A 20752-nucleotide genomic window follows, 5' to 3' on the forward strand; every position below is an offset into this window, starting at 1 on the left:
TACTACTTATTACTTACTTACTTACTACTTACTTACTTACTTACTTACTTACTTACTTACTTACTTACTTACTTACTTACTTACTTACTTACTTACTTACTTACTTACTTACTTACTTACTTACTTTCTTTCTTTCTTTCTTTCTTTCTTTCTTTCTTTCTTTCTTTCTTTCGGTATTGAACCCACAACCTCTCGCTCCGCAACAAGGTGTTCATGCCATAACCATTGCTCCAACCGTACACCTGACAACCTTCGCACTGGAACTCATACATATACATTGCTACACATATAAATCGCAAAAACCTAGAATACTTCCTCCGTTTCTGCCTTCCTTCTATTGATAATTTCGACATTTCACTACTAAATACTTTCATTTCTTTTACCTGACCTCCTCTCTGCAGAATCCTGGACTTACCCCCTCACAGACTCCTCCTACGACAGCTTGGAAAACGAATTGGACGAAAGAAGCAGCGCTTCTCCAGGTTCTTTCACAAGACGTGTCAGAAAAAACAGCCTGGAGTCCATCTTAACATTCAGTGACCAGGAAGCACAACCTTCTTGCACCTCGCCCTCCATGGACCCTCAGCGTTCACAAAGGCGCCGTTCTGAGCCTGCTATAGCGTACACTACCACCTTCTCTTCCTATATACCTGCTGCGGATGACAACCTGGGTGACACTTCAATAACAGATGGAACCATGACAAATCTATCATCTCAACATCCCACCAACTTAAACCTCACCACAGTCATACATCCACACACTGTGTCTCCTACAGAGCCTCTCCAGAAGGGGGCGCTTAAAGGCTACATTGGCCTCCACCCTAACTCCTGGCTGAAAAAGGAAAGGAGGCTTTCGCTGACTAAGCAACAAAGTTTGGAAGAGGAGGACAGGCGATTGGTGAGGAACAACTACCCATCCCTGTCTTGCGCCTCGTTTCCACAAAATCACATGAACCTCATCATGTTTCAGGTGGCTTTACAGATATCTCACTTCATCAAAGTATTGTACATATGTGGGATGCCTGTAAACTTCCCACATGTTCACAATACTTAACTAAAATATCCATAATGCCACTTCAAACATGATGACGTTCACATGTGCTGATTTAAAGGAAACAAGCCTCAAAAAACAGCTACAAAAACTGTCCTAATAAATTCTGTTTGGATTTACTAAACATGACTGTTTGATTGACTCCTGACAAAGCAGAAACACAGGATAACATGCCAGATGATCTTTAAATAGAATTAGAAAATGCTACAAAAACATACCTACCTGCCTAAACTCAAATAAACAATGATAATATTAAGGTTTACATGAACACAAACATGGAGCAAATAAGTTACATGTACAATCCCTGATGCTACAAGAAATTCATTACAACACAGACATTTTTCTACAGGTACAAACTTCCAACAATGCTAGCAGCTCTGCTTTATTCTGTTTTCTCTGTAACAAATTGGAAATACAAAATAAATAAGAACACTGTTATCGATAAAAAGCTACTGAACTGCCTAAAGAAAATACAAAGTTTTCCTTTAAAATTTCACCTGAAAGCCACATCTACACTTACCTGATTTGGCTCACTAAATGGCATGTTCTCCTGTCTTACCTGCTTTGAATAATGAGTAACAGAAACTGCCCTCTGTCTGAATTTACACCTCAGAAAGAAAAAACACAATTACTATTTAAATAAAATAATTATTCTTCTCTACTGTGAAAGATACTTTTATTTGTTACACCTTGAAAGCTTGTGAATGATTAACCTACTTCTGCCTGCAGGGTGGAGCAGCTCAACCCAAATCATCCACCAAAGGCTCAAAGGAGAAAGGAGAAAAAGGGAACATCCAAAACCCACAGCCGGACTCACCCTCCAGCCCGTCCCTGCTCCACCGGAGCACAGGAGGCCTTCGCTTTAAAAAACCCGCCGGGCCGCCAGAATCTTCCCTGACGGTTCAGATGGGCAACATGCTGAGCCACCCTGGAGGAAACGTCAACATAAAGAGGAGCAAAGCACCTTTCTTCTACAGGCCCGGGAGACCGGCTCTCTCCCTGTTCAGAGAACCCAAAAGTCCAACGATGGAGGACGGCAGCAGCAGGCTGACTCAGCGCCGAGGATCAGAACCAGAGCGGCGGATCGCTGATCAGGCCTCCGCCTTCACACGCAGCAGGCTGCCCAGCGACCCGGGTCTGAAGCCGTCCCACGCAGATGAGCCGGCCCGTTTCTGCCTCTCGCCCTGCGCCACCAAGGCAGTGAGAAACTACTTCTCCTCCCACCCGCTCAGCAGTCCTCACAGCAGCCAGGAGGTGGCGCTGGCCCTGGCAGAGAGCCAACAGGAGTGGCTGAAGCGATGCAGTGACCCCACAGTGGAGCCCGATTTGGATCAGCTTCTGTTTGCTGAAGAGTCTTACGTTTGAAATTCACTAACAGCACTTACCGTATTCATTTAAATAAAAATTACAATTAGTCAAATCATCTTCTGCTCACGAGTTAAACACGTTTCAGGTCTTAGTTCTGGTTGCTTAGTGCCTTTCAGTTATAGATTGTGATATCAATGGGTAGATTTCCATATTTATAGACGTTGCTAACTTTACAAATACCTGCTGTAGCCTTCCTTTATCAATAACTGCACCTATAATTGGACTGATAATTTTAGCAGCAAGTTTTTTTTTTGCCAAATTACAACCATAAACTATAAATATTTAAGTTGTTCTTGCATTTAAAGACGATTACGCTGTGTGGATTTAAATGTAGAGTTGAATGCATGTCAGATGAGGTCAACATTATGAAATATTTAAAGACTTTTGCTGTGGATACATGTTCAGTTTGTGACGGCCATTTTTCTTTACATGCTCTAAGTTGCCATTGTTGAAGTTAAAACATTAAATTAACTAAACTAAAAGGAAAACTCTGATTCAGAAACTGCTGGTTAGAAATGTGATTTTTTTTTTTATTTCAGTTTTTATAAATGGTGTGTTCCAGTCCTGTACAGTCTGAAAATACATTGCAATATTAAAGCGATACATGTTGGTTTTTGATATTTTCTCCTACAGATGTCACAATGTTTGGTTTGAGGAGCACCTCTTGGTGATTACAATTATTACGCCAGATTATAAGACATTCAACTAAGCTAGAAAGCAGCTTATAACTCATAAATATAGATGATTATGTACTAGAGAGAAGTTTCTGTCAAATCTCTGGTTACAGTTCGCATTTTACTCTAGAAAAACAGTTTTATAAAAACAAACAGAGAAACTGGATGACGGTTCTGCGGCAGTCTGCGGCGAGGTTGATTTCCACCCACCGTTGTGCGTCTCGGTCTAAGCGGAGCCGTCTTTGCTTTGCCGGATGTCTGCGACGCTCTCTGGGACTCTGGCCACCAGGCCCTCCAGAGACTTGGTGAGACAAATCTGGCAACCCAGACGAGATCTGCAGCAGAGCAATCAATATTCAACTCCCGCTGGTACAACTGCAGCTTCCACATTTCAACAAACAGCGACGAGCTTTGGAGCAAGATTTACACACACTTCCTGTTTTTTTATGCAAAATTTATCATTTTCTTACAATGGAAAAAGTAAAGTTTTAACAAGAGGTATAATTATGTTTATTCAGAAACTTTCACTGAAATGTTCACCCTATTATACTCGACTGATATAGAAAACAGTTTCAAAGAATGTGGTTATTATTACTGAAAACAATAAACCAAAGAAAACATTTTAAAGCCCAGTTCACACTACACAATTTTGCCCTCACGACAATCTTACAACATTCTGATTTCTAAGATTGTCGCTTCCGACAATCGTAACCAATCATCCTGTCGTGATGATTGGGTCCAGTCGGGACCGCTTACAAAGCTACGGTGATTTAAATGTGCTTAGTTAGACCTCATAAAACTGTAAGTAAAACATTATCCTTTTTCAGAGCAGCATGCTATTGGATCGTTGTTGTTTTAATTAAAGACAATTATAAAATTATTGCACAGACTACAATAACTGGTTGAGAAACGCATTCCAATCTTTGGTTGAAATGGTGCATTTGGTTTTATTCTGCAGTCATAATACAATTTTAAACAATACAATAAGTTTCAATTAAAGGAGCTAGAATACGTTAAGCTTTCGCGGTCAGTTGGGATAAAACGTAGAACTACCATCTGATTTTCTAAAAACGAATATGCAGGAAATGCTTCCTTCTACTTTAAGCTGCTCTGATGTTTCAGTCATTCCGTTATATGCATATGTGCTACAACAACATTAACAGCGAAAAATTAACGGTTAACTAAACGACAAAACCGAAAACATTAAAAACAGTATTTTTTATTTAAAAAAGACATAAAACCTCACCTCCATGCTGCGATGCAATAAATATAATCCTCGCTCACGATGTCTCCAGTTCTAAATCCAAAGCTTTTTCGTCTTTTCTGGGTTAACATAAGTCTGCAAACTAAATTTACCACTTCAACGTTGTTGTCCATGTTTGTTTGTTTACTGTAAATTCAGGAGTGAAACCTCACACTCTACGATCGAACCCGTTACACCTACGATTTTAAATCGGTCAGTCTCTCTTTCACGTTTTCGGCCGACTTTTCTAAAATCGTGTAGTGTGAACTGGGCTTAAATGATTTTCTACTAAAATTATAAAAAGTAGAACATTTAAGAAATAATAGACTTAAATTTCTTAGTTTCACACATTGACCATTTTCACCTTTTGAAACTCAGAAACTAAACTAACTTTCACATTTTTTCATACATTTCTGATTTAAACTCTACATAAGAGTTTTTGGTCAGAAATGTAAAGCTTTTTGTTTTAAACTTTATTTTTTATCATTTTTGTAGTTTTCCAAGAACACATACAGACATTAAACAGTTTGACCCCCTGACACAAATTTACAGAGCAACTAGTTTGACAGGAAGTAGTTCAGTGATACTCAACCAAAACAAAAGAAAAAAGAAAAGAAAAGGCAATTACATCAGTTATACATTTGGTGTCAAATGTAAAACTTTTCAATTACATTTAAATACTTTATTTGTTTGATTTCCAACATAAGAGAAACTCCATGTTAAATCCTCACTTTCTAAAGAGTGAATTCTTTTATAGTAACATGACATTTAATATATAAAATAGACCAAAAACAATCAAAATAAATGCTATTAAATTTATGCTTTAATCACCAAATATTGATTCCTGAACTCTTCTTGAACACTTCCTTGAGTTATTGTTGTTTCTAAATGATATAAACTTATTTGAGTTCTGCATCTTTAATATTTGACATGTCAGTAGTTTATAGAATAAGAGAACAAAGTTCATTTTATTTAAATATATACTTGTAAAAGGTTAAATCAGAGAAACTGATCATTTTAAGTGGTTTCTGACTTTTTTCCACAGCTGAAGGTGAATTAATCCACATCAGAAATATAATTGATTCTTGTGCTAAAATGTGTTTGATAAAGTGATGAAATAAAAGATTCCCGTTACGTCTCTGTGCTTCCTTACGTCTCGGTCAGGCCGTAAGCCAAATCCAACATGTCCATCTCCTCGTCTGTGACCGGTCCCAGCTTCTTGTACGCCTCCTCGTCAAAGATCAGGTGACACGTGGAGCAGGCCAGGGTTCCCTCGCACGCTCCTGAAACCCAGAGACCACCTCCTTCATCCCACCGTGACGTCATCAATAGTGATCAGCGGCGTTTTCCTACCAAACCCGTCAAAGTCCAGGTCTTCGTTGATGACGACGTCCAGCAGAGAGTCACCAGGCGAGGCCTTCACTGTGATCTTCTCCCCGTCCCGGTTGATGAAGTGTACCGTCACCTTGCTGTCTGACCTGAGACACAAAATACAATTTCACATAATTATCTAAACGCGTCATATGAAGCTTTTCTTTATTTTACTCAAATGTTGGGTTTATTATGTTGCAAAAACACAAGAAAGACAAAAATAACAGGGAAAACATTTCTAATAAAAACATGGAAAAAACATTTGTTTGTGTGTAAACACACACGTACCAAGCAGAAAGCTAACTATTGCCTTCTTTTTATCAAAATCAGGGAAATAATTTCCAAATTCTTTAGATTGTTTTACACAACATTAGAAATACCATAAAATATTTTAAAACAATTATTCAATTCCTTTTCAAAGTCCGAAAATTTTGATTTTATTCCCTAAAATGTAATAATCCTACACTGTACCAAAGAACACTGACCACTAATCTGTTTAATTTTTTTTTTTTACAGATAGCTGTGTAGCAAAAGGTCCTAAATATGAGATTTTATTTCACACTTTTTGAATTAGGTGAAGCTAAAACTGCCACATATAAAAGGTTCTCCATCTTAAATGTAAAATATGTAGTTTAGATTTAATTACTACTCAGTCGTTTTATCATGAAGTTACCGCTTTTAACATCTGAATACTTTAGTTAATTAGTCAATTACAAACCCATTGAAAATGAGTGCAATAATAGATTAATTGGCTCTAAATCTTGATCAGAACAAACAAATCCTTTAAAACACATTCTTGGACAAAGCAAGTGTGCTGCACCAAACATGTCGTTTCTTCTGCAACCAGCAGAATTACATAAATATTGAACCTTTTTGGAGGAAGCTAAAAGCTCAAGAAAAAGTAAAAGGACTGAACCCAACCAAGGTAACAAGCATCAAATCACTGCAAAGAGGAACAAAAGCTGAGCAACAAGTCCCCAATTAGTATAACTGCATTTAAATAATTAAGCAGGGCATCTGAAGGACCTACAGATCAGAAACAGAGAGGAGACTCTCCATACAGTTTCTCAGGTTTATTTCGTTCACATTTGCCTGAATTTAGATTTCAGCTAAATGCAAAAAATAAATAAATAAATAAATAAATAAATAAAACGTTTTGGCCATTGTTTTAGCTCAATATTTAAATACTTTTCTAAACTAAATTGGTCGAGCTCAAATAGTCATATTTGTACATACTTCTTACGTTAACTCACGCTTGAGTTAGCGTGAGTTAACTCAAATTAGCTCGCGCACCTGTATTCAATTCAATTAATTAACCTTCGAAAAATGAACCTTCTTTGCAAAATGCTTTTCTTTGACACTCATTTATTTGCAATTACTTATCACACTGAATAAACACAACATAGTTACACAAACTTCTGCTAGTGTGGGGGAAATTTGTCCCAGTTTTACCTGCCAGACACTGAGAAGGGCAAATTAACCTCCGAACGTGCGTTCCGTTACCGACAGCGACGTCGCGAAACAGACTATTTTAATGTTAAAAAAAAAAAACTGTTTAAAAATGACATTATGCCTCTTTCTCAAACATTCTCACAGTTTGACTAAATTTTCAGAAAACATTTTTTAATTTTCAGTCGACCACTAACCTGTCAAAATGCTGAAAAAGCGCAGCGGTAATTAACACATCGAGTAGCACCAGCCGTCCGTTTTGCGTATGACGTAAGGACGTCTGACGTAAGGAGCGTAGCGCATCACCTACTCCAGTCAAGCGGAACACTCATCCACCAACAAAGGTTCCGTAGAAAAAATGCAGGAATTTATCGGTTTGTTCCGTCCGAGCATTTAAAATAATTCGTAAAATCTATCAGAAATGATAGAAAATTACGACATTTTTGCTAATCATAAAAAATGGTCACAAAATTAATTTAACAGTTTTTATATTACAATTAGGCAATGCAAAAAATATTCTTGTCAAGACATTTAAATCTCAAATTGTTATTTGGCACAAATAATTTTGTTTGCATGAAGTCAACTGGCTGCCATTTTAGTTACACATGTGGATAAGTGGATTTTACCAAAAATACACTCCTGTGCAACGTTTATTAATAATCGTCAACTCATTTAATCATAAATTGGTTATTTGCTGAAAAGAACCTCAACATAGTCAGTGCAATAGTTAATTAAAAATAGCACAAAAACCAACATATTTCACATTAAAGATAAAAAAACAATTATTCTGGAAAAGTTGCCACTTTCTACAGATTTTTATTTAACAACTTACAATATTAGAAATACATAAAAATTACAATTATTTTTATGTTAAAATATAATTTTTTTGCCGAAAATACAATAATACAGTCTTCTTTTAGTGAATGATCATTTTCTGCAGCAGCTGCAAAAATATTTCTAACATGTAAAACGCTCAAACCTTTCTGCTTGTGTTAATTAATGTTTTTGGATTAGATAATCAATAATTGGAGAGCAAAAGGTGTTTGATACAAGTTTTATTTTATAAGTGAAGCAAAAATTGCCACTTGAGAATGATTTCTGACAAAGAATATTTTGTTTTCCCTTTTTTCTTAAATCCAAAATGTATATTTTTTTCTTGTTTGGTATTCTATCAGCAATTTTTTTAAAAGTTTGTATGCTCTAGTTTATTACCAATTACTAAATTTGTTCATGATGATGCTTTCAATAATCGATTAACCTTATTAATCGTTTCAGTGCTATATGTTATTGCACTTTCTTATTTTAACAATAATTCATTTTATTTATTTCTAACATTTTTTGTGGTTAAATAAAAAGTCTACAGAATGACAGTTTCTTTACGCACCTAATTGTCAGAATAATAAATCACTACAATAGTTCAGATGCAGACTCAGTTTGGAATTTTTGGACGAATTTTTAACTTGTCTTCATTTGTTGCTTAAATATTTTGGTATCGTTTCATAATTTAACTTTGGAAAAACAAGCCTTTAACGACAGAATCGTGAGGACTAGGTCCTCCTCCTATCCTTTTAGTGAAGTGAATTAAAAATCCCTGTTAAGTGATCCCATTTGTGTACACGATTGATGCCCTCAGATGCCTCTGACACTTTAAACTCGTTGACCTGCTCGAAGTCTCTAGACCAGGGAGAACCCCGACTAATCGGCTTAAAAAAAAAGAAACCCTGCAGGTTATTCGACTGCAGCTAGTTTTGCCCTGCACTGTGTGACTTTTACAGGCCAAACACGTGCAGCTGAGTGAAATGTTCAACTTTGGACAGCAGCATGGATTCCTCAGCATGTTATCCGCAGGATGGTCACAACTGGACATTGTGATCTGACGTGTGTATCAGATCACAAGCAGCCAGCTGGAGAGAGCCAAACCTTCACCCTGAGCGCCTTCTCGCCTCTCAATCTGCAATTAAACTCGCCGTTTGTCCCTGAGGAGTTCAGCTGTAGATGCAGCCTTCACATGAGTACCAACCTGGATCAGCACAGCCTTGTGGTAGACGGAGGCTTTCGAAGGACGCCTCCAATCAAATAAAGTCCAAACTATGTGCTGTTTCAGTGTGTAGAGTCAGCATCTTAACTTATCAACTAAATAAACAGTTTTTAGAATCCAGTTTTTTCTGCACTGCAGGTTTCAGGACACTGTTTTGGATTTCCACTAAGTGCCATTTCAGTTTTTACAACTTTTCTGTGATATTTTACAAGACTACAAGTTAAATTCACCAGCAGGTTTCTAATCTTGTTGCACTAAAACGATGAATGGGATTAATCGATAGTTGAAATAAATGTCAACTAATTTACTTATCGATTAATTGTACATGGACTCACAAAAGGTAATTAAAAGAACAAAATGCTCAAGGGCAGAAATTAAGCAACAAATTGAAACAATAGAAACTTATATATATATATATAGACAGAGAGAGCATTTAAGTTAAAGAAAATAAACAGTTTACCTTTTGCTATCCAATTGTAATGTATTTTTTAGCTGCAGATGCATCTTCTGTTACTAATTATCAAGCTTTTTTTGTTTATCATTTTAAAAAGGAATTGAATTGTCTATTGGCATATTTTAATGAATTTCACATATTCTATAAAAAAGGATTAAATGGCAAAAGAAAAATCACCAGGGAAAATCTAACACTTTACTTCATTCCCAACAAAGTACAGTCAACATAAGACACAAAAGTGGCAGAATCATCCTGTGGGTCATGCACTATTTAAGCTTCACAGTGAAAATTTAAGAGGAATTTCTCTGGAATGCTGTTGGAAATTGTTGGTGGTTTTGAAAAGGCGACTTTTTCCAACTTTACACGCCTAAAGAAACACCAGTCAAGCTCTGACAAGTCTTCATAGGTGCCCCACTTGACGTCACACATATTAAATGTTTCACAAGCAACCAGCTGAGTTTTATGACATAATTCACTCCATGTTTGTATTCCAATTAATCTGAATCACACACCAACTTCACTCCTTCACCTCACAATGGAGATTAAAATGTCAAACACATAACTGACCGGGTCACAGCAAAGATACGGGAACATTTCCTCCGTTCTTCACGCTAAACGGCTCACCTCGATAGTAGATATTTCCGTGAATAACTCACCAAAGTGGCTGCGTCCCGGTGGTGAAGCTCCGGTCCGCCGGCTGCCAAGCTCCCCGCGACACCGCCGGGCTCCTCCGAGAATATTCCCGTAAACTAACCTGAGCCAGTCGCCTCGCCGCCGTCACTAAAGCCATTGGAAGAGGAGATAGGAGGCTATAAAATAAAGTCTTAAATATGCGAGCAGCGGCAGGTTCGGACTCTGCTGTACGGAGACCGACTAGCAAACGACACCTCAAAAGTTTGGTGTGGACTGAAGCTAAGCTAGCAGCCGGGCTAGCTCGTTTTAGCTGCGAGAAGTCACTCTGTCACTGTCGTCTTCATTGCGTAACATGTAACGTATGGCCGCTGCTGGCTGTATCAGGTTTAAATCAGTTAGCTGATTAGTCTGCCGCCCAGCAATGCCCGGGTTAGCGGTAAATACTCAAAGTAAGCAGACACTATCGACTGTAATCACACAGCGCTCTGGGTTATGCTGTCAATGTACAGTTGCTGAAGGTTTCCGCAGCTAGTTCCCCTTCAAAAAACAACAAAGAAATAGCACCGGCCGTCACCGTGGCCGCCATATTGTGACGGGCACTATTTTTATAAACGCCTGCAAATTGCGGTTCTTGCATCTGGGGTTGTAGTTGATTTGCCATAAATTATATAATAAAGTTGTACTTTGTCAGTGACTAACACCAAAGTCTTAACATTTATCCATGGCATCTTTTCTAATTCATTTATTGTTTGGTCATTATCCAAATTGGTGCCAAAACTTCCCCAGTTATTTTTATACTTATTACTTTCACATTATAATCCATTTTGTGAAGCGTGTAGTTTTTTTTTTTTTGTCACCCTCGCAGTGTGTTTGAGGTGTTGCCTTAAAATACACCCACATTTAATTCACAGAAATTTGATCTGAAATCACAATAATACAAAACAATATTCTGCACATGGCAAAATTACAGATTTAATATAATTATATAAATAGCACTTCTTTCTACAGAAAAAAAACATCTCTATAAGAATAGAATTTATTTCAGAGAACTTGCCACTCACAATATGGCGAATGAAAGAAACCTAATCTTTTCCATGTCTGTTAAAAACTGACTAAAAGCTTTAACAACAAATTTGGCCACCTTAGTCTATTTACTGTTATAATTGTATGCTTTTCAAATGTAACAAAATAGCAAAGCTATACATGCCAACTGGTTTGGATTTAATTTAAAAAATCATTTTATTTCACTTTAATTTTGAAAGCAAGATCAGGCTGCTTCCTGCTGATGTTTGATAACTTTATCCTGCCAACAGATAACCATCAACGCCTCTTTACGAGCATGCGCACGTTTTGCAATCCGAGGTTTCGATAATATTTACCAATGTCACGAACTAACCTGTCAACTGAGACTGACATTATTCATCAATGCAAGCATGTTGGCAGGTTTTCAGAAATGTAAACAGCAGGGAAACATCTTTGGTCGAACCAAACGTCCTATTTAAAGGCCACCCCCTTTTCGTCTGCCAGCCAATGGGAATTGGTTATGGGGCGCAAACACAGATGTCACATCTTATAGGTAACCTTGAACTTTTGAACCTTTTCAAATGAGGACAAAACTTGTTATTGGCCTCTGTGCCAGACAGGACTGAATTAAATGTCAGGGAATTTATGAATGACTGCAACGTAATTGATTCAAATAATCCATTCTATGATTTGAATGTAACTTAATGCAAATACAGCAAACTAAGCATAGGAATAATAAGGATAAGGAGGGAAAAATGTTCATACTTTTCCTTTATACTTTTTGTCATATTACAAACTCCAGACTTTTAAAGCTTTAGTCTGTTACTTTTATTGTCAGACTTCTTTTCATTTTGGAAAATTGCAATTGCAATCAAAATAACAGATTTTGTGATGCCAATTTATAAATGTTTGTAAAAAATTTTTAGGAAGTTTCTTATTGCTTTTCCATATTGATTACAGATTATTAATAATCAAGTAAGGCTGAGACCGATTTTGTGAAAATTTGCAGTAAAATGAGAAAATAATGAGAGATTTGTTGATTTTTTGTGATTTTTGCAGATTTGTTAAACAACTGGCAGGACCTATTGTCGAGAGGGCCACATAAAAAGCTCTGATGGGCCAGATTTGGCCCCTGAACCTCAAGTTTGACATGAGTTTCAACTAATATGTAAAAAATAGACATTTTTATAAAACATACACAATGCAGATTTAATGTATATTGCTGGTATGTTATAATAAATCAAAGCTAAACTCCACAATTATGAGCTAAATTGTATTTTTGAGGTTTTATTACTAAATCACCTTGAATCATTTTCCATCTATCTCTGGAAAAAATGAAATCTGATACAATGAACACATTGAACTTTGCAAACACAAAGTTCGGCACTATGTTTACCCCTAAACATTATGTTTTGCAGGAACATAATGTTATGACCTGTTCTTTCAGGTCATAAAGGCCGAGCAGCTGTCCAGGTAACTGATTCTCACACCTCAACTCTGGATTTCTGCAGCTCCTCCAGAGTTACCACATGCATCTTGCTGATTAATGCTGTTTTTGAGTAGCATGTTTTACAGCCTGATCCTGCTTTGAAGCTCATCTTATCTCAGACTTGTTTATCACCTTTATTGATAATGTTTGGTCTCACACGTCAGAAGAGCTGGATTTATATTGATTATATATTACCAATTAACTTTTTCACTAAGTTGTTATTAAAAATCCATGAATTGGTTAATTGGGCTTATATTTACATGATAAAATTGTTCAATCTAAATTATCTTTAGTGTAGTCTGCTGCTGTTTTCTGTAATTTCATGCTGCGGCCCAGTTTGCAAATATTGATTGAGCTTACATGAACCGGTGTGCCATTCAACTTTGCCATCTTTCAAAGACAAAAAAAATATGTTTTCAGCATGACCGCCTGCTGTAAGGGGAAAACTTGACTTTCATACCATTTAACTCACGGATCAGGACCTGCTGGCGTTTATCTTGGCTCCATTTACAGTGAATCACCATATCAGGTTATGAGGCTGAAAGCAAAGTCCAACAAATATCATCAGTAAGTTTCAATCACACTGGTATTAATCAGTAATCCTATGTACTGTAACAATAAAGGAATTTATGACAATGACTGGGACAGTATAAAAGCCAACCTTTTCTTTTGCTGGGTGCTCACAGTTCACCATTGCAGCCTCAGGTAAGCGCAGCATCTTTAAAGAGAGCAAACAGTGATCAATACTCTGATTAATGGTGATAAAATGTGTTTGTCAGGCACACAAAGAAACTTAAAAGTTGCGGTTTCTTTTACAGGATGTTAAAGTTTGCGTTGCTGTTCCTGACCCTGTCGGGTAAGAGCCTCATTTCTCACTGCAGCCATTTTTATTTTTTGAACTTAACACTCGCTTACTGTACATTTATTCAATATAGTGGGCCAAATTGGAAATCTTCTTAATTCAAGATATTTTTACTTTTCTATTAATTTATCTCTTGATTTTGATTTATTGCCATGCCAACATAACTGTGGCAAAGTGACGGCTAAACTTTGACCGTTATTGATTTATTAAAGATTACATAAATGACGCATTCATATCAGGAAGGTACAGTTGCAGGTTACTGATGTAACTGCTGGAAAAAGTCTTAATTTAATGTCAAATTATTAAGACTTTTGTTAAAATAATCAGGCATTCATTAAACTTTCCCTTCTATAACACATTATAGGTCTCCAAGCTCGTCCAATCAGAGCTCCTGGACAGCCGATGTCTTTGTCTGACCGTCACCCAGATGGCTTTAAGGGGAGCGTTGAACACGCTGGCATGCGTGAACGTGTTCCTGATGGATTCAGACAAGGAACGGAGCCGTCCAGGAAGTTTCTTGTTGACCTGAACACTGGACTTGTCAAAGAACACATCAGTGAGATGGAAAGGAGAGTTGGTGGGTACAGATACGACATCAAATCCTACCAAAAATATATATATTTGTGCAGGACCAGCCTATTGTGAATGCAGCTATAACAGATCATAAAACATTGCTAGTCTTCTATGTTTTTAGGATTGCTTAAAAAAACCTTTACATCAGCAATTCCTTCTTTTCTTCACAGTCCCTGACGACATTCCAGCCCAGAGAAGAGGAGCAGGTTGGGTTCGAGTGGAGAAACCCTCAACTGTTGATGTTCCTGGAAGTCTTAGACAAGAAACCAAGTCCAGAATGTCAATCCCTATTGGTTTTAGACAAGGAACCGAGCCAAAGATGTCCATCCCAGTTGCCTTTAGACAAGGAACCGAGCCAAAGATGACCATCCCAGTTGCCTTCAGACAGGGAACCGAGCCAAAGATGTCCATCCCAGTTGCCTTTAGACAGGGAACTGAACCAGAAATGTCCAACCTAATTGAGCTCAGAAAGGAAGCTCAGAAAAATATGCAGCTTCCAGTTGCTCTCAGACTGGAAACTGAACCAAAATGGTTAATGCCAATTGGTTTTAGACAAGGAACCGAGCCAAAGATGTCCATCCCAGTTGCCTTCAGACAAGGAACCGAGCCAAAGATGTCCATCCCAGTTGCCTTCAGACAGGGAACCGAGCCAAAGATGTCCATTCCAGTTGCCTTTAGACAGGGAACCGAGCCAAAGATGTCCATCCCAGTTGCCTTCAGACAGGAACCGAGCCAAAGATGTCCATTCCAGTTGCCTTTAGACAGGGAACCGAGCCAAAGATGTCCATCCCAGTTGCCTTTAGACAGGGAACCGAGCCAAAGATGTCCATCCCAGTTGCCTTCAGACAGGGAACCGAGCCAAAGATGTCCATTCCAGTTGCCTTCAGACAGGGAACCGAAAGATGTCCATCCAGTTGCCTTCAGACAGGGAACCGAGCCAAAGATGTCCATTCCAGTTGCCTTTAGACAGGGAACCGAGCCAAAGATGTCCATTCCAGTTGCCTTTAGACAGGGAACCGAGCCAAAGATGTCCATCCCAGTTGCCTTTAGACAGGGAACTGAGCCAAAGATGTCCATCCCAGTTGCCTTCAGACAAGGAACCGAGCCAGAAATGTCCAACCTAATTGAGCTCAGAAAGGAAGCTCAGAAAAATATGCAGCTTCCAGCTGCTCTCAGACAGGCAACTGGAGTCCAGACCCACAAAATGGCCTGTAACGGGGAGATCATCAGTGGAAAATGCTACCAGTTCAACCCCAATTTGCTGTCCTACAAAGATGCCCAGGTAAGTCTTCTTACAGGACTGTGAAAGTGTTTGCTACCTTACAGATTTCTTCTGCCTCTGTTGGTTTGTTTGATGTCATTTAAATGTTTCAGATCAAACAAATTTTAAAATCAAAACAAGTGACTAATTTATTGAGGTTAAAAAACCATCAAAACCAATGTGGTAAAATTTTAGAAATTAATTACATGATGACATCCACAATTAGTAATAAGTGCCTTACATCATTCATATACAGCCAGGCACAATATTAGAGATTTATTGACTTTACTGGTTTGGCAGTAATCAAAACTTCATAATTAAGTTCTGCATAACTCCTTACAGGAGTCATAAAACCCCAGTTGCTAAATGTTGCTTGAAACGATGTTTTCTTTCAAATCTGAAACATTTCCATTCTCTCCACTCCACAGGCCTTTTGCAGAAATCTGGCCCCCGATGCTGAGCTTGCCTCAATAACAAACAGAGACCTCCATTCCCGACTGGTTTCCCTGCTGACCAAAGGAGGCGAGAACAACCCTGTGTTGACCTGGTTGGGAGCCATCGTCAAGGTAAGTTATTTTCACAAACTGGAAGAAGAGGCAGACATCTCCCTCTCTATTGAAGGAATGTATCTACAAAACTTTTCTATCCAAGGACTGATGACGCAAAAGGAGGCCAAGGAGAGTGTCATCAGATAACTTATCAACAGAATATATTGTGTTATTCTTACCTTGGTGAAACATTGACCCTTGAACGTTTATTTGGAAGAGTTACAAACTTTCCTGTTTCTGGGAAAGGCCAAAATGTAAAAGCATGAGCATCCAGCTCCAAACTTAAGCTTTTTACATTTGTACATCAACAGGCAACAATCGTAATCTGGGGATCACTGGGAGTTTTAACAGGATGATGATCGAAAATACAGAGAATATCCCTGAAACATCACTATAAACATTCATCTACTACTAAAGTGCATCAATTTGGACACATTTAAAATAAAACACTTAAAGAATAACATCAACATTTTAAAATATGCTATGCTTGAATAAATACCTTCTGAGTAAACATTAAATGTACTTAAGTAAGAGTAGCACTACTTTGATATAGTTACATAAGTAAAAGGTTTTCCAATAGTTGAAGCAGGATAACATTAAATTTCTGAAGTTGCTAGTTCAAAAACATTCAAAATCTAAAATTCTAACTATTTCACAATTATAGATCGGTTGGCGTTATCCATTAAAAATGAACATTTATCTAAGAAAATATGCAAACTTTTGACTTCTAATGTTAATGAGGCTGTAAAATGTTTGCTTGGCGCCTCAGAACCAGCAGGCCTTGTGGGTCGACGGGTCAAAATGGAGCTACAGCGACTGGATGCCGGGACACCCCAACATTCACGCTGACAAACCCGCCTGTGTCCAGATGTTCAAGATCGGTGCGAAACACACAACGGGACAGAACCTCACCAGGAAACAAACTGAATCATAAATAAAATAAAAATCTGACTCATATTTCATCACTTTTATGTTTTGTGTCCTTACTCGTGTTTTCAGGTGAGAGCTGGTGGAGCGTGGCGGACTGTGAACTGAAGAGGGCGTCTCTCTGCTCGTACCCGGTCACTGCGTAAGAATCAAAGAAACAGAAAGTGATGTCAGATGTCTCGCCAACGGCAAAAGAGTATCTCCAAATCTGCTGTCGTCCTCAGATCGAGCTACTTACCGCATCACAACTGAATCTTCTGAAATAAAACCAAGCATGCCACAAATAAATGTTTACTTCGTTTTATTTTTCAGCTTTATTGTTCAATATTTTTTCCATAAAATGACAACAAAACGTCTTAATTTAGACAAGACTTTAATGATACTTTCCCACATGTGTATACAAAGCAGTTTGTACAGATTAGGGAGCCAAGGTAAAACAATTTTTAGTACCTAGAAAGTGCAAAAAGGACATTTAAAAGACGCTGAAATAAAAATCATGCTGTACATTATATATATTTATATATACTGTATTCATAAATAATCACAGATATACACACATCCATTTAGGTGACACTCACAGAGGACGCAGCTAAGACACAAAATAGTATTTCTGATTATTTTTTAAGTCCGATATCATTGGTTCCCGTGAGACTGCTAAGGTTGGACACGTGGAATGCTGCGTAAAGTCGTAAAGTCTCAGGGATAAATGGCTTCATGACAGATCTAGCTCTATTGTTGACACGACTGGCTTGAAGGCACTCCGTTTGTTGCAGTCGTGGAGCAGCTCAAACAGTGGTGAGAATGATAAAAAAAAATAATAACAATAATAAAAAGTACTCAGAAAACAATTGAAGCACCTTTCACAGAAATCTCAAAGAGGACGCAGCTTGGTGTCTGCACTCCCCCAAACTGTGACCTTTAAATAAAGTAGTAAATACAAATTACAGGAACAGAAAACAAAAATATGGTGCAAAAATAGCAAAGTCATCCATAGCTGCTTTATACTGCAGAGTAAATAACTCACTCATACTTTAACAAGGCATGCAAACCACACTTGATGCCCTGCAAAAAGAAAACTTCACCGATTATCAGTCATGATGAGAAACAGATATGAAAACATCAGAGGACGCTCTGTGCAGCGATGGAAGCAAATTAGTGAGCAGAAGGAAGACTAGAATCAGAGACAGGAAGAAGAAGGTCGACAGGCACGCCACGAAGGAGCTGTATTGCTAACACTGACATCTCATAAAGCCCTTTCTTCTCTTTCTTCTTCAACGAGTTAGAGGAATTTTAAAAAACATGCCAAGAGAATAAATCAGATATAAACAACTGCTACTCATAAATAAACGCAAATTCAAGTAACTCAAAAACATTCAGCCGGTTTTTTTCCTGTTAAATCGTCAAATGGATAATGTAGTGTTTAGTGACGAAACAAAAACGCTGATTCATCTCAGTGTTAATTAAAGTATACCTCGATAGAATTGTGTTTTTACAGTGCTGACCATTTTTACTGGCATCCCTGGTTAAGATGTGTATAAAAACTTACATCTTTCATTGCTGTAGCAAATTTTCAGAGTGAAACCCGACATTAAATGTGACTATTTTTTAATTCGGTGCTGATCTGGTGATATCATCATCCTTATTCTGACAAAATCTTCAGAAAGGAAAACTGTCAGGCTAACAGAAACTTCTTTAGTTTCAAACTCAAAGTTGCCCACATCTTCCCCAAAGTAACAACTCGAAATGCAGGATGGCAAAAAAATATCAAACATTCAATGCTATGAACATGGATTTTGCTGAATTTTACAGGGACTTTGGTTGGATGAGCATAAATTCAATCTTTTCTGCAACAACTTTTGTGTGTGAAACAAAGAATAAATATGAGAAAAAGAACATGAAGTACGACGCAGAACAAAAAAACGTTTTAAAATTTATGGCTTCACAGATTCTTAATTTAATTTGATGGACTTTTTAAACACCAGAAAACGTTGAACATCTGGTCAAATCAACTGGGTGGGAATTTGCTACTGCAATAAATGATCATTTTTATTCCTCATACATCTTTCCAGGTGTGCCAACAAATGCTTCTGTATACAGAAGCATAGAAGAAGGCATAGAGTTTAGTCTTTCTGCATAAGGCTGCATGGCGGCTAATCTCAGCCGACATAAACCTGTCAGACTCAAAAATAAAGGTCACTTGAAAGTAGATTTTAGAACAATGCTTCTCATGCACACACAGACACACACTAGTTTGATTGTTTAAAATAATGAGGAATGAAGAGGGAATAAGTAGTGTACCACAGCGCCAGCGCCTTGATGGTCGATTCAAAGCAGGAAAACAGAATAAAGATGGAGATGCAGGTTTTTATGAATCAAGCACCTGTTTAACTTGGGGGGAGTAATGGAGAAACTTAAAGGGATCTATAAAAATTAAAAGGAACCGGGTGTGAAGGGGAGGCGGGAGTGTGTGACTGGTCTGGGATCAGTTGCTCTCCTGCTGCGGGTTGTACTCCGTCTCCGTCGAGATCTGAGTCAGCCTCTTGCTGGAGCCCCACAGCTTTCGTGTGATCTGGTTCGATCGCATCTGAGAAGAGTGGAGGAAGGAGGGAGTAAAGAGGAGGCGGAGAGGAAGGTGTGAAGTCAAAAGAAATAAAAGAAGGAGGGAAAGGGACAAAAGAGGGATGTGATTCATGATACCAGCTTGATTGACTTGTGAGGTAATTAAAAAAACAATCAAGGCTTGATTCACTTCAGTGAGTCAATCTGGTCAAACAAAAATGAAGGAAAGTGAGAAGGTGCAATGATTGACATTTATGCAATTTTGGCACAAGATTATCCTTATTAGTTTTCTTCATCTTATGGCTTTAGTTTGCAGGAGTTTCACAGCATATCTGTTAATGTCCAACTGGACTCAAACACTAGAAAAACTGAATGAAATAAGAACGAAAAAAGTTGTTTTGATTTGATCCGTGTGGCTCAGACGTCAGTGTGTGTGTAGTGATTTCACAACAGCGGGTGACAACCGTCCCTGAGGAGGAGAGGCGAGTCTGTGGAGGAGTGAGCGGGTGTGTGTGTTTTATCTACAGCGATTACATGGGGGGGGATAAAATTAAAAAGAGATGCAACATGCTAGGGTCTCTGTGGGCTGGACGTGGGGCTGAACACCAGCTGGTCCCGCTGGTGGAGCAGCCGCGTTGGCGAGCGAGCTCGGAGCGGCGCCAGCAGCGGCGAGGCCATGAGCGGCGAGCCCTCCAGGCTCTGAGCGATGTAGTTCCTCAGAGAGTTCTTTACCTCCGCCGGCTTGCCCACGCCTACGATGATCAGCTTGCCGTCATCCAGGCCCACCAGGACGTGGCTCTGCTCCTTGGTGACGGAGACGCTGCGGACGGGAAGCCGCATGGCCATGGGCTCCGAGCAGAGAGCCAGGCTGCGCAGCAGAAACGCCCGAGGTTATCACAGTTAGCAAAAAACAACCAGATAACTGAAACCAAGAAAACATTTTCATTAATTTACATATATAAAAATGTTAATTATTGGGGAAAACTATAACTAACCAGAACAATATTGTGCATTTATACAACTAATTAAAACATGTTGAAATTAGAGACATAATCTGCGCCTAAAAATTTACTGAAGTATGTAAAAACTAAAATATTGATATCAGTTAATATCAATAATTATTGATTATTTTTTTGTTTTAAATCTCAAAAATACATCATTGACTCCATGCTGCTGTTTCTTTATTTTTAAGCAGTTATGAGGCGAAACCTTAAACTGCTGCTGCGCCA

General features: G+C 38.2%; 4 protein-coding genes across 7 annotated transcripts in view; 2 read left to right on the forward strand and 2 right to left on the reverse strand.

Moving 5' to 3' along the window:
• LOC129379021 (rho GTPase-activating protein 20-like) overlaps positions 1 to 3037 on the forward strand; it is a 33335-nt gene extending 30298 nt beyond the window's left edge. Inside the window, exons 18-19 of the mRNA XM_055059560.1 lie at positions 402 to 898; positions 1781 to 3037. Of these exons, the coding sequence (XP_054915535.1) occupies positions 402 to 898; positions 1781 to 2416 (1133 nt within the window). The 3' untranslated portion in view covers positions 2417 to 3037. The remainder of the gene's footprint in view (positions 1 to 401; positions 899 to 1780) is intronic.
• On the reverse strand, positions 2923 to 10783 carry LOC129379022 (adrenodoxin-like). Its single transcript, XM_055059561.1, has 4 exons — positions 10305 to 10783; positions 5690 to 5814; positions 5490 to 5619; positions 2923 to 3428 (listed from the first exon to the last, which is right to left on the reverse strand). The coding sequence occupies exons 1-4, from the start codon at positions 10436 to 10438 to the stop codon at positions 3320 to 3322; spliced, it is 498 nt and encodes a 165-aa protein (XP_054915536.1). The 5' UTR covers positions 10439 to 10783; the 3' UTR covers positions 2923 to 3319.
• A 2656-nt stretch (positions 10784 to 13439) lies between these two features.
• On the forward strand, positions 13440 to 17252 carry LOC129379003 (type-2 ice-structuring protein-like). Its single transcript, XM_055059520.1, has 8 exons — positions 13440 to 13498; positions 13612 to 13649; positions 14020 to 14232; positions 14399 to 15109; positions 15147 to 15510; positions 15918 to 16055; positions 16807 to 16918; positions 17037 to 17252. The coding sequence occupies exons 4-8, from the start codon at positions 14967 to 14969 to the stop codon at positions 17108 to 17110; spliced, it is 831 nt and encodes a 276-aa protein (XP_054915495.1). The 5' UTR covers positions 13440 to 13498; positions 13612 to 13649; positions 14020 to 14232; positions 14399 to 14966; the 3' UTR covers positions 17111 to 17252.
• A 68-nt stretch (positions 17253 to 17320) lies between these two features.
• Positions 17321 to 20752, reverse strand: part of nbeal1 (neurobeachin-like 1) — a 36918-nt gene continuing 33486 nt past the window's right edge. For 2 of the 4 annotated variants that reach the window (XM_055059518.1, XM_055059517.1), the window contains 2 exons: positions 20256 to 20391; positions 17321 to 19548 (listed from right to left, as the gene is read on the reverse strand). In XM_055059518.1, the coding sequence (XP_054915493.1) occupies positions 19447 to 19548; positions 20256 to 20391 (238 nt within the window). In that variant the 3' untranslated portion in view covers positions 17321 to 19446. Of the gene's footprint in view, positions 20392 to 20752 lie in introns of all 4 variants that reach the window. The other 2 variants (XM_055059516.1, XM_055059515.1) reach the window with 1 other exon arrangement.

The sequence above is a fragment of the Poeciliopsis prolifica genome, unplaced genomic scaffold (assembly GCF_027474105.1).
Source record: "Poeciliopsis prolifica strain line A6 unplaced genomic scaffold, Auburn_PproV2 SCAFFOLD055, whole genome shotgun sequence".
Lineage (NCBI taxonomy): Eukaryota > Metazoa > Chordata > Actinopteri > Cyprinodontiformes > Poeciliidae > Poeciliopsis > Poeciliopsis prolifica.

Coding starts and splice junctions, on each gene's coding strand:
- LOC129379022 (XM_055059561.1), bottom strand. CDS start 10,438: ATGGCTTTAGTGACGGCGGCGAGGCGACTGGCTCAGGTTAGTTTACGG. Junction 5,815..10,304: donor ACCGGGACGCAGCCACTTTG/GTGAGTTATTCA, acceptor TTTGTGTCTCAG/GTCAGACAGCAAGGTGACGG. Junction 5,620..5,689: donor CCTGGACTTTGACGGGTTTG/GTAGGAAAACGC, acceptor TCTGGGTTTCAG/GAGCGTGCGAGGGAACCCTG.
- LOC129379003 (XM_055059520.1), top strand. CDS start 14,967: ATGTCCATTCCAGTTGCCTTTAGACAGGGAACCGAGCCAAAGATGTCC. Junction 15,511..15,917: donor TGTCCTACAAAGATGCCCAG/GTAAGTCTTCTT, acceptor TCCACTCCACAG/GCCTTTTGCAGAAATCTGGC. Junction 16,919..17,036: donor TGTCCAGATGTTCAAGATCG/GTGCGAAACACA, acceptor TCGTGTTTTCAG/GTGAGAGCTGGTGGAGCGTG.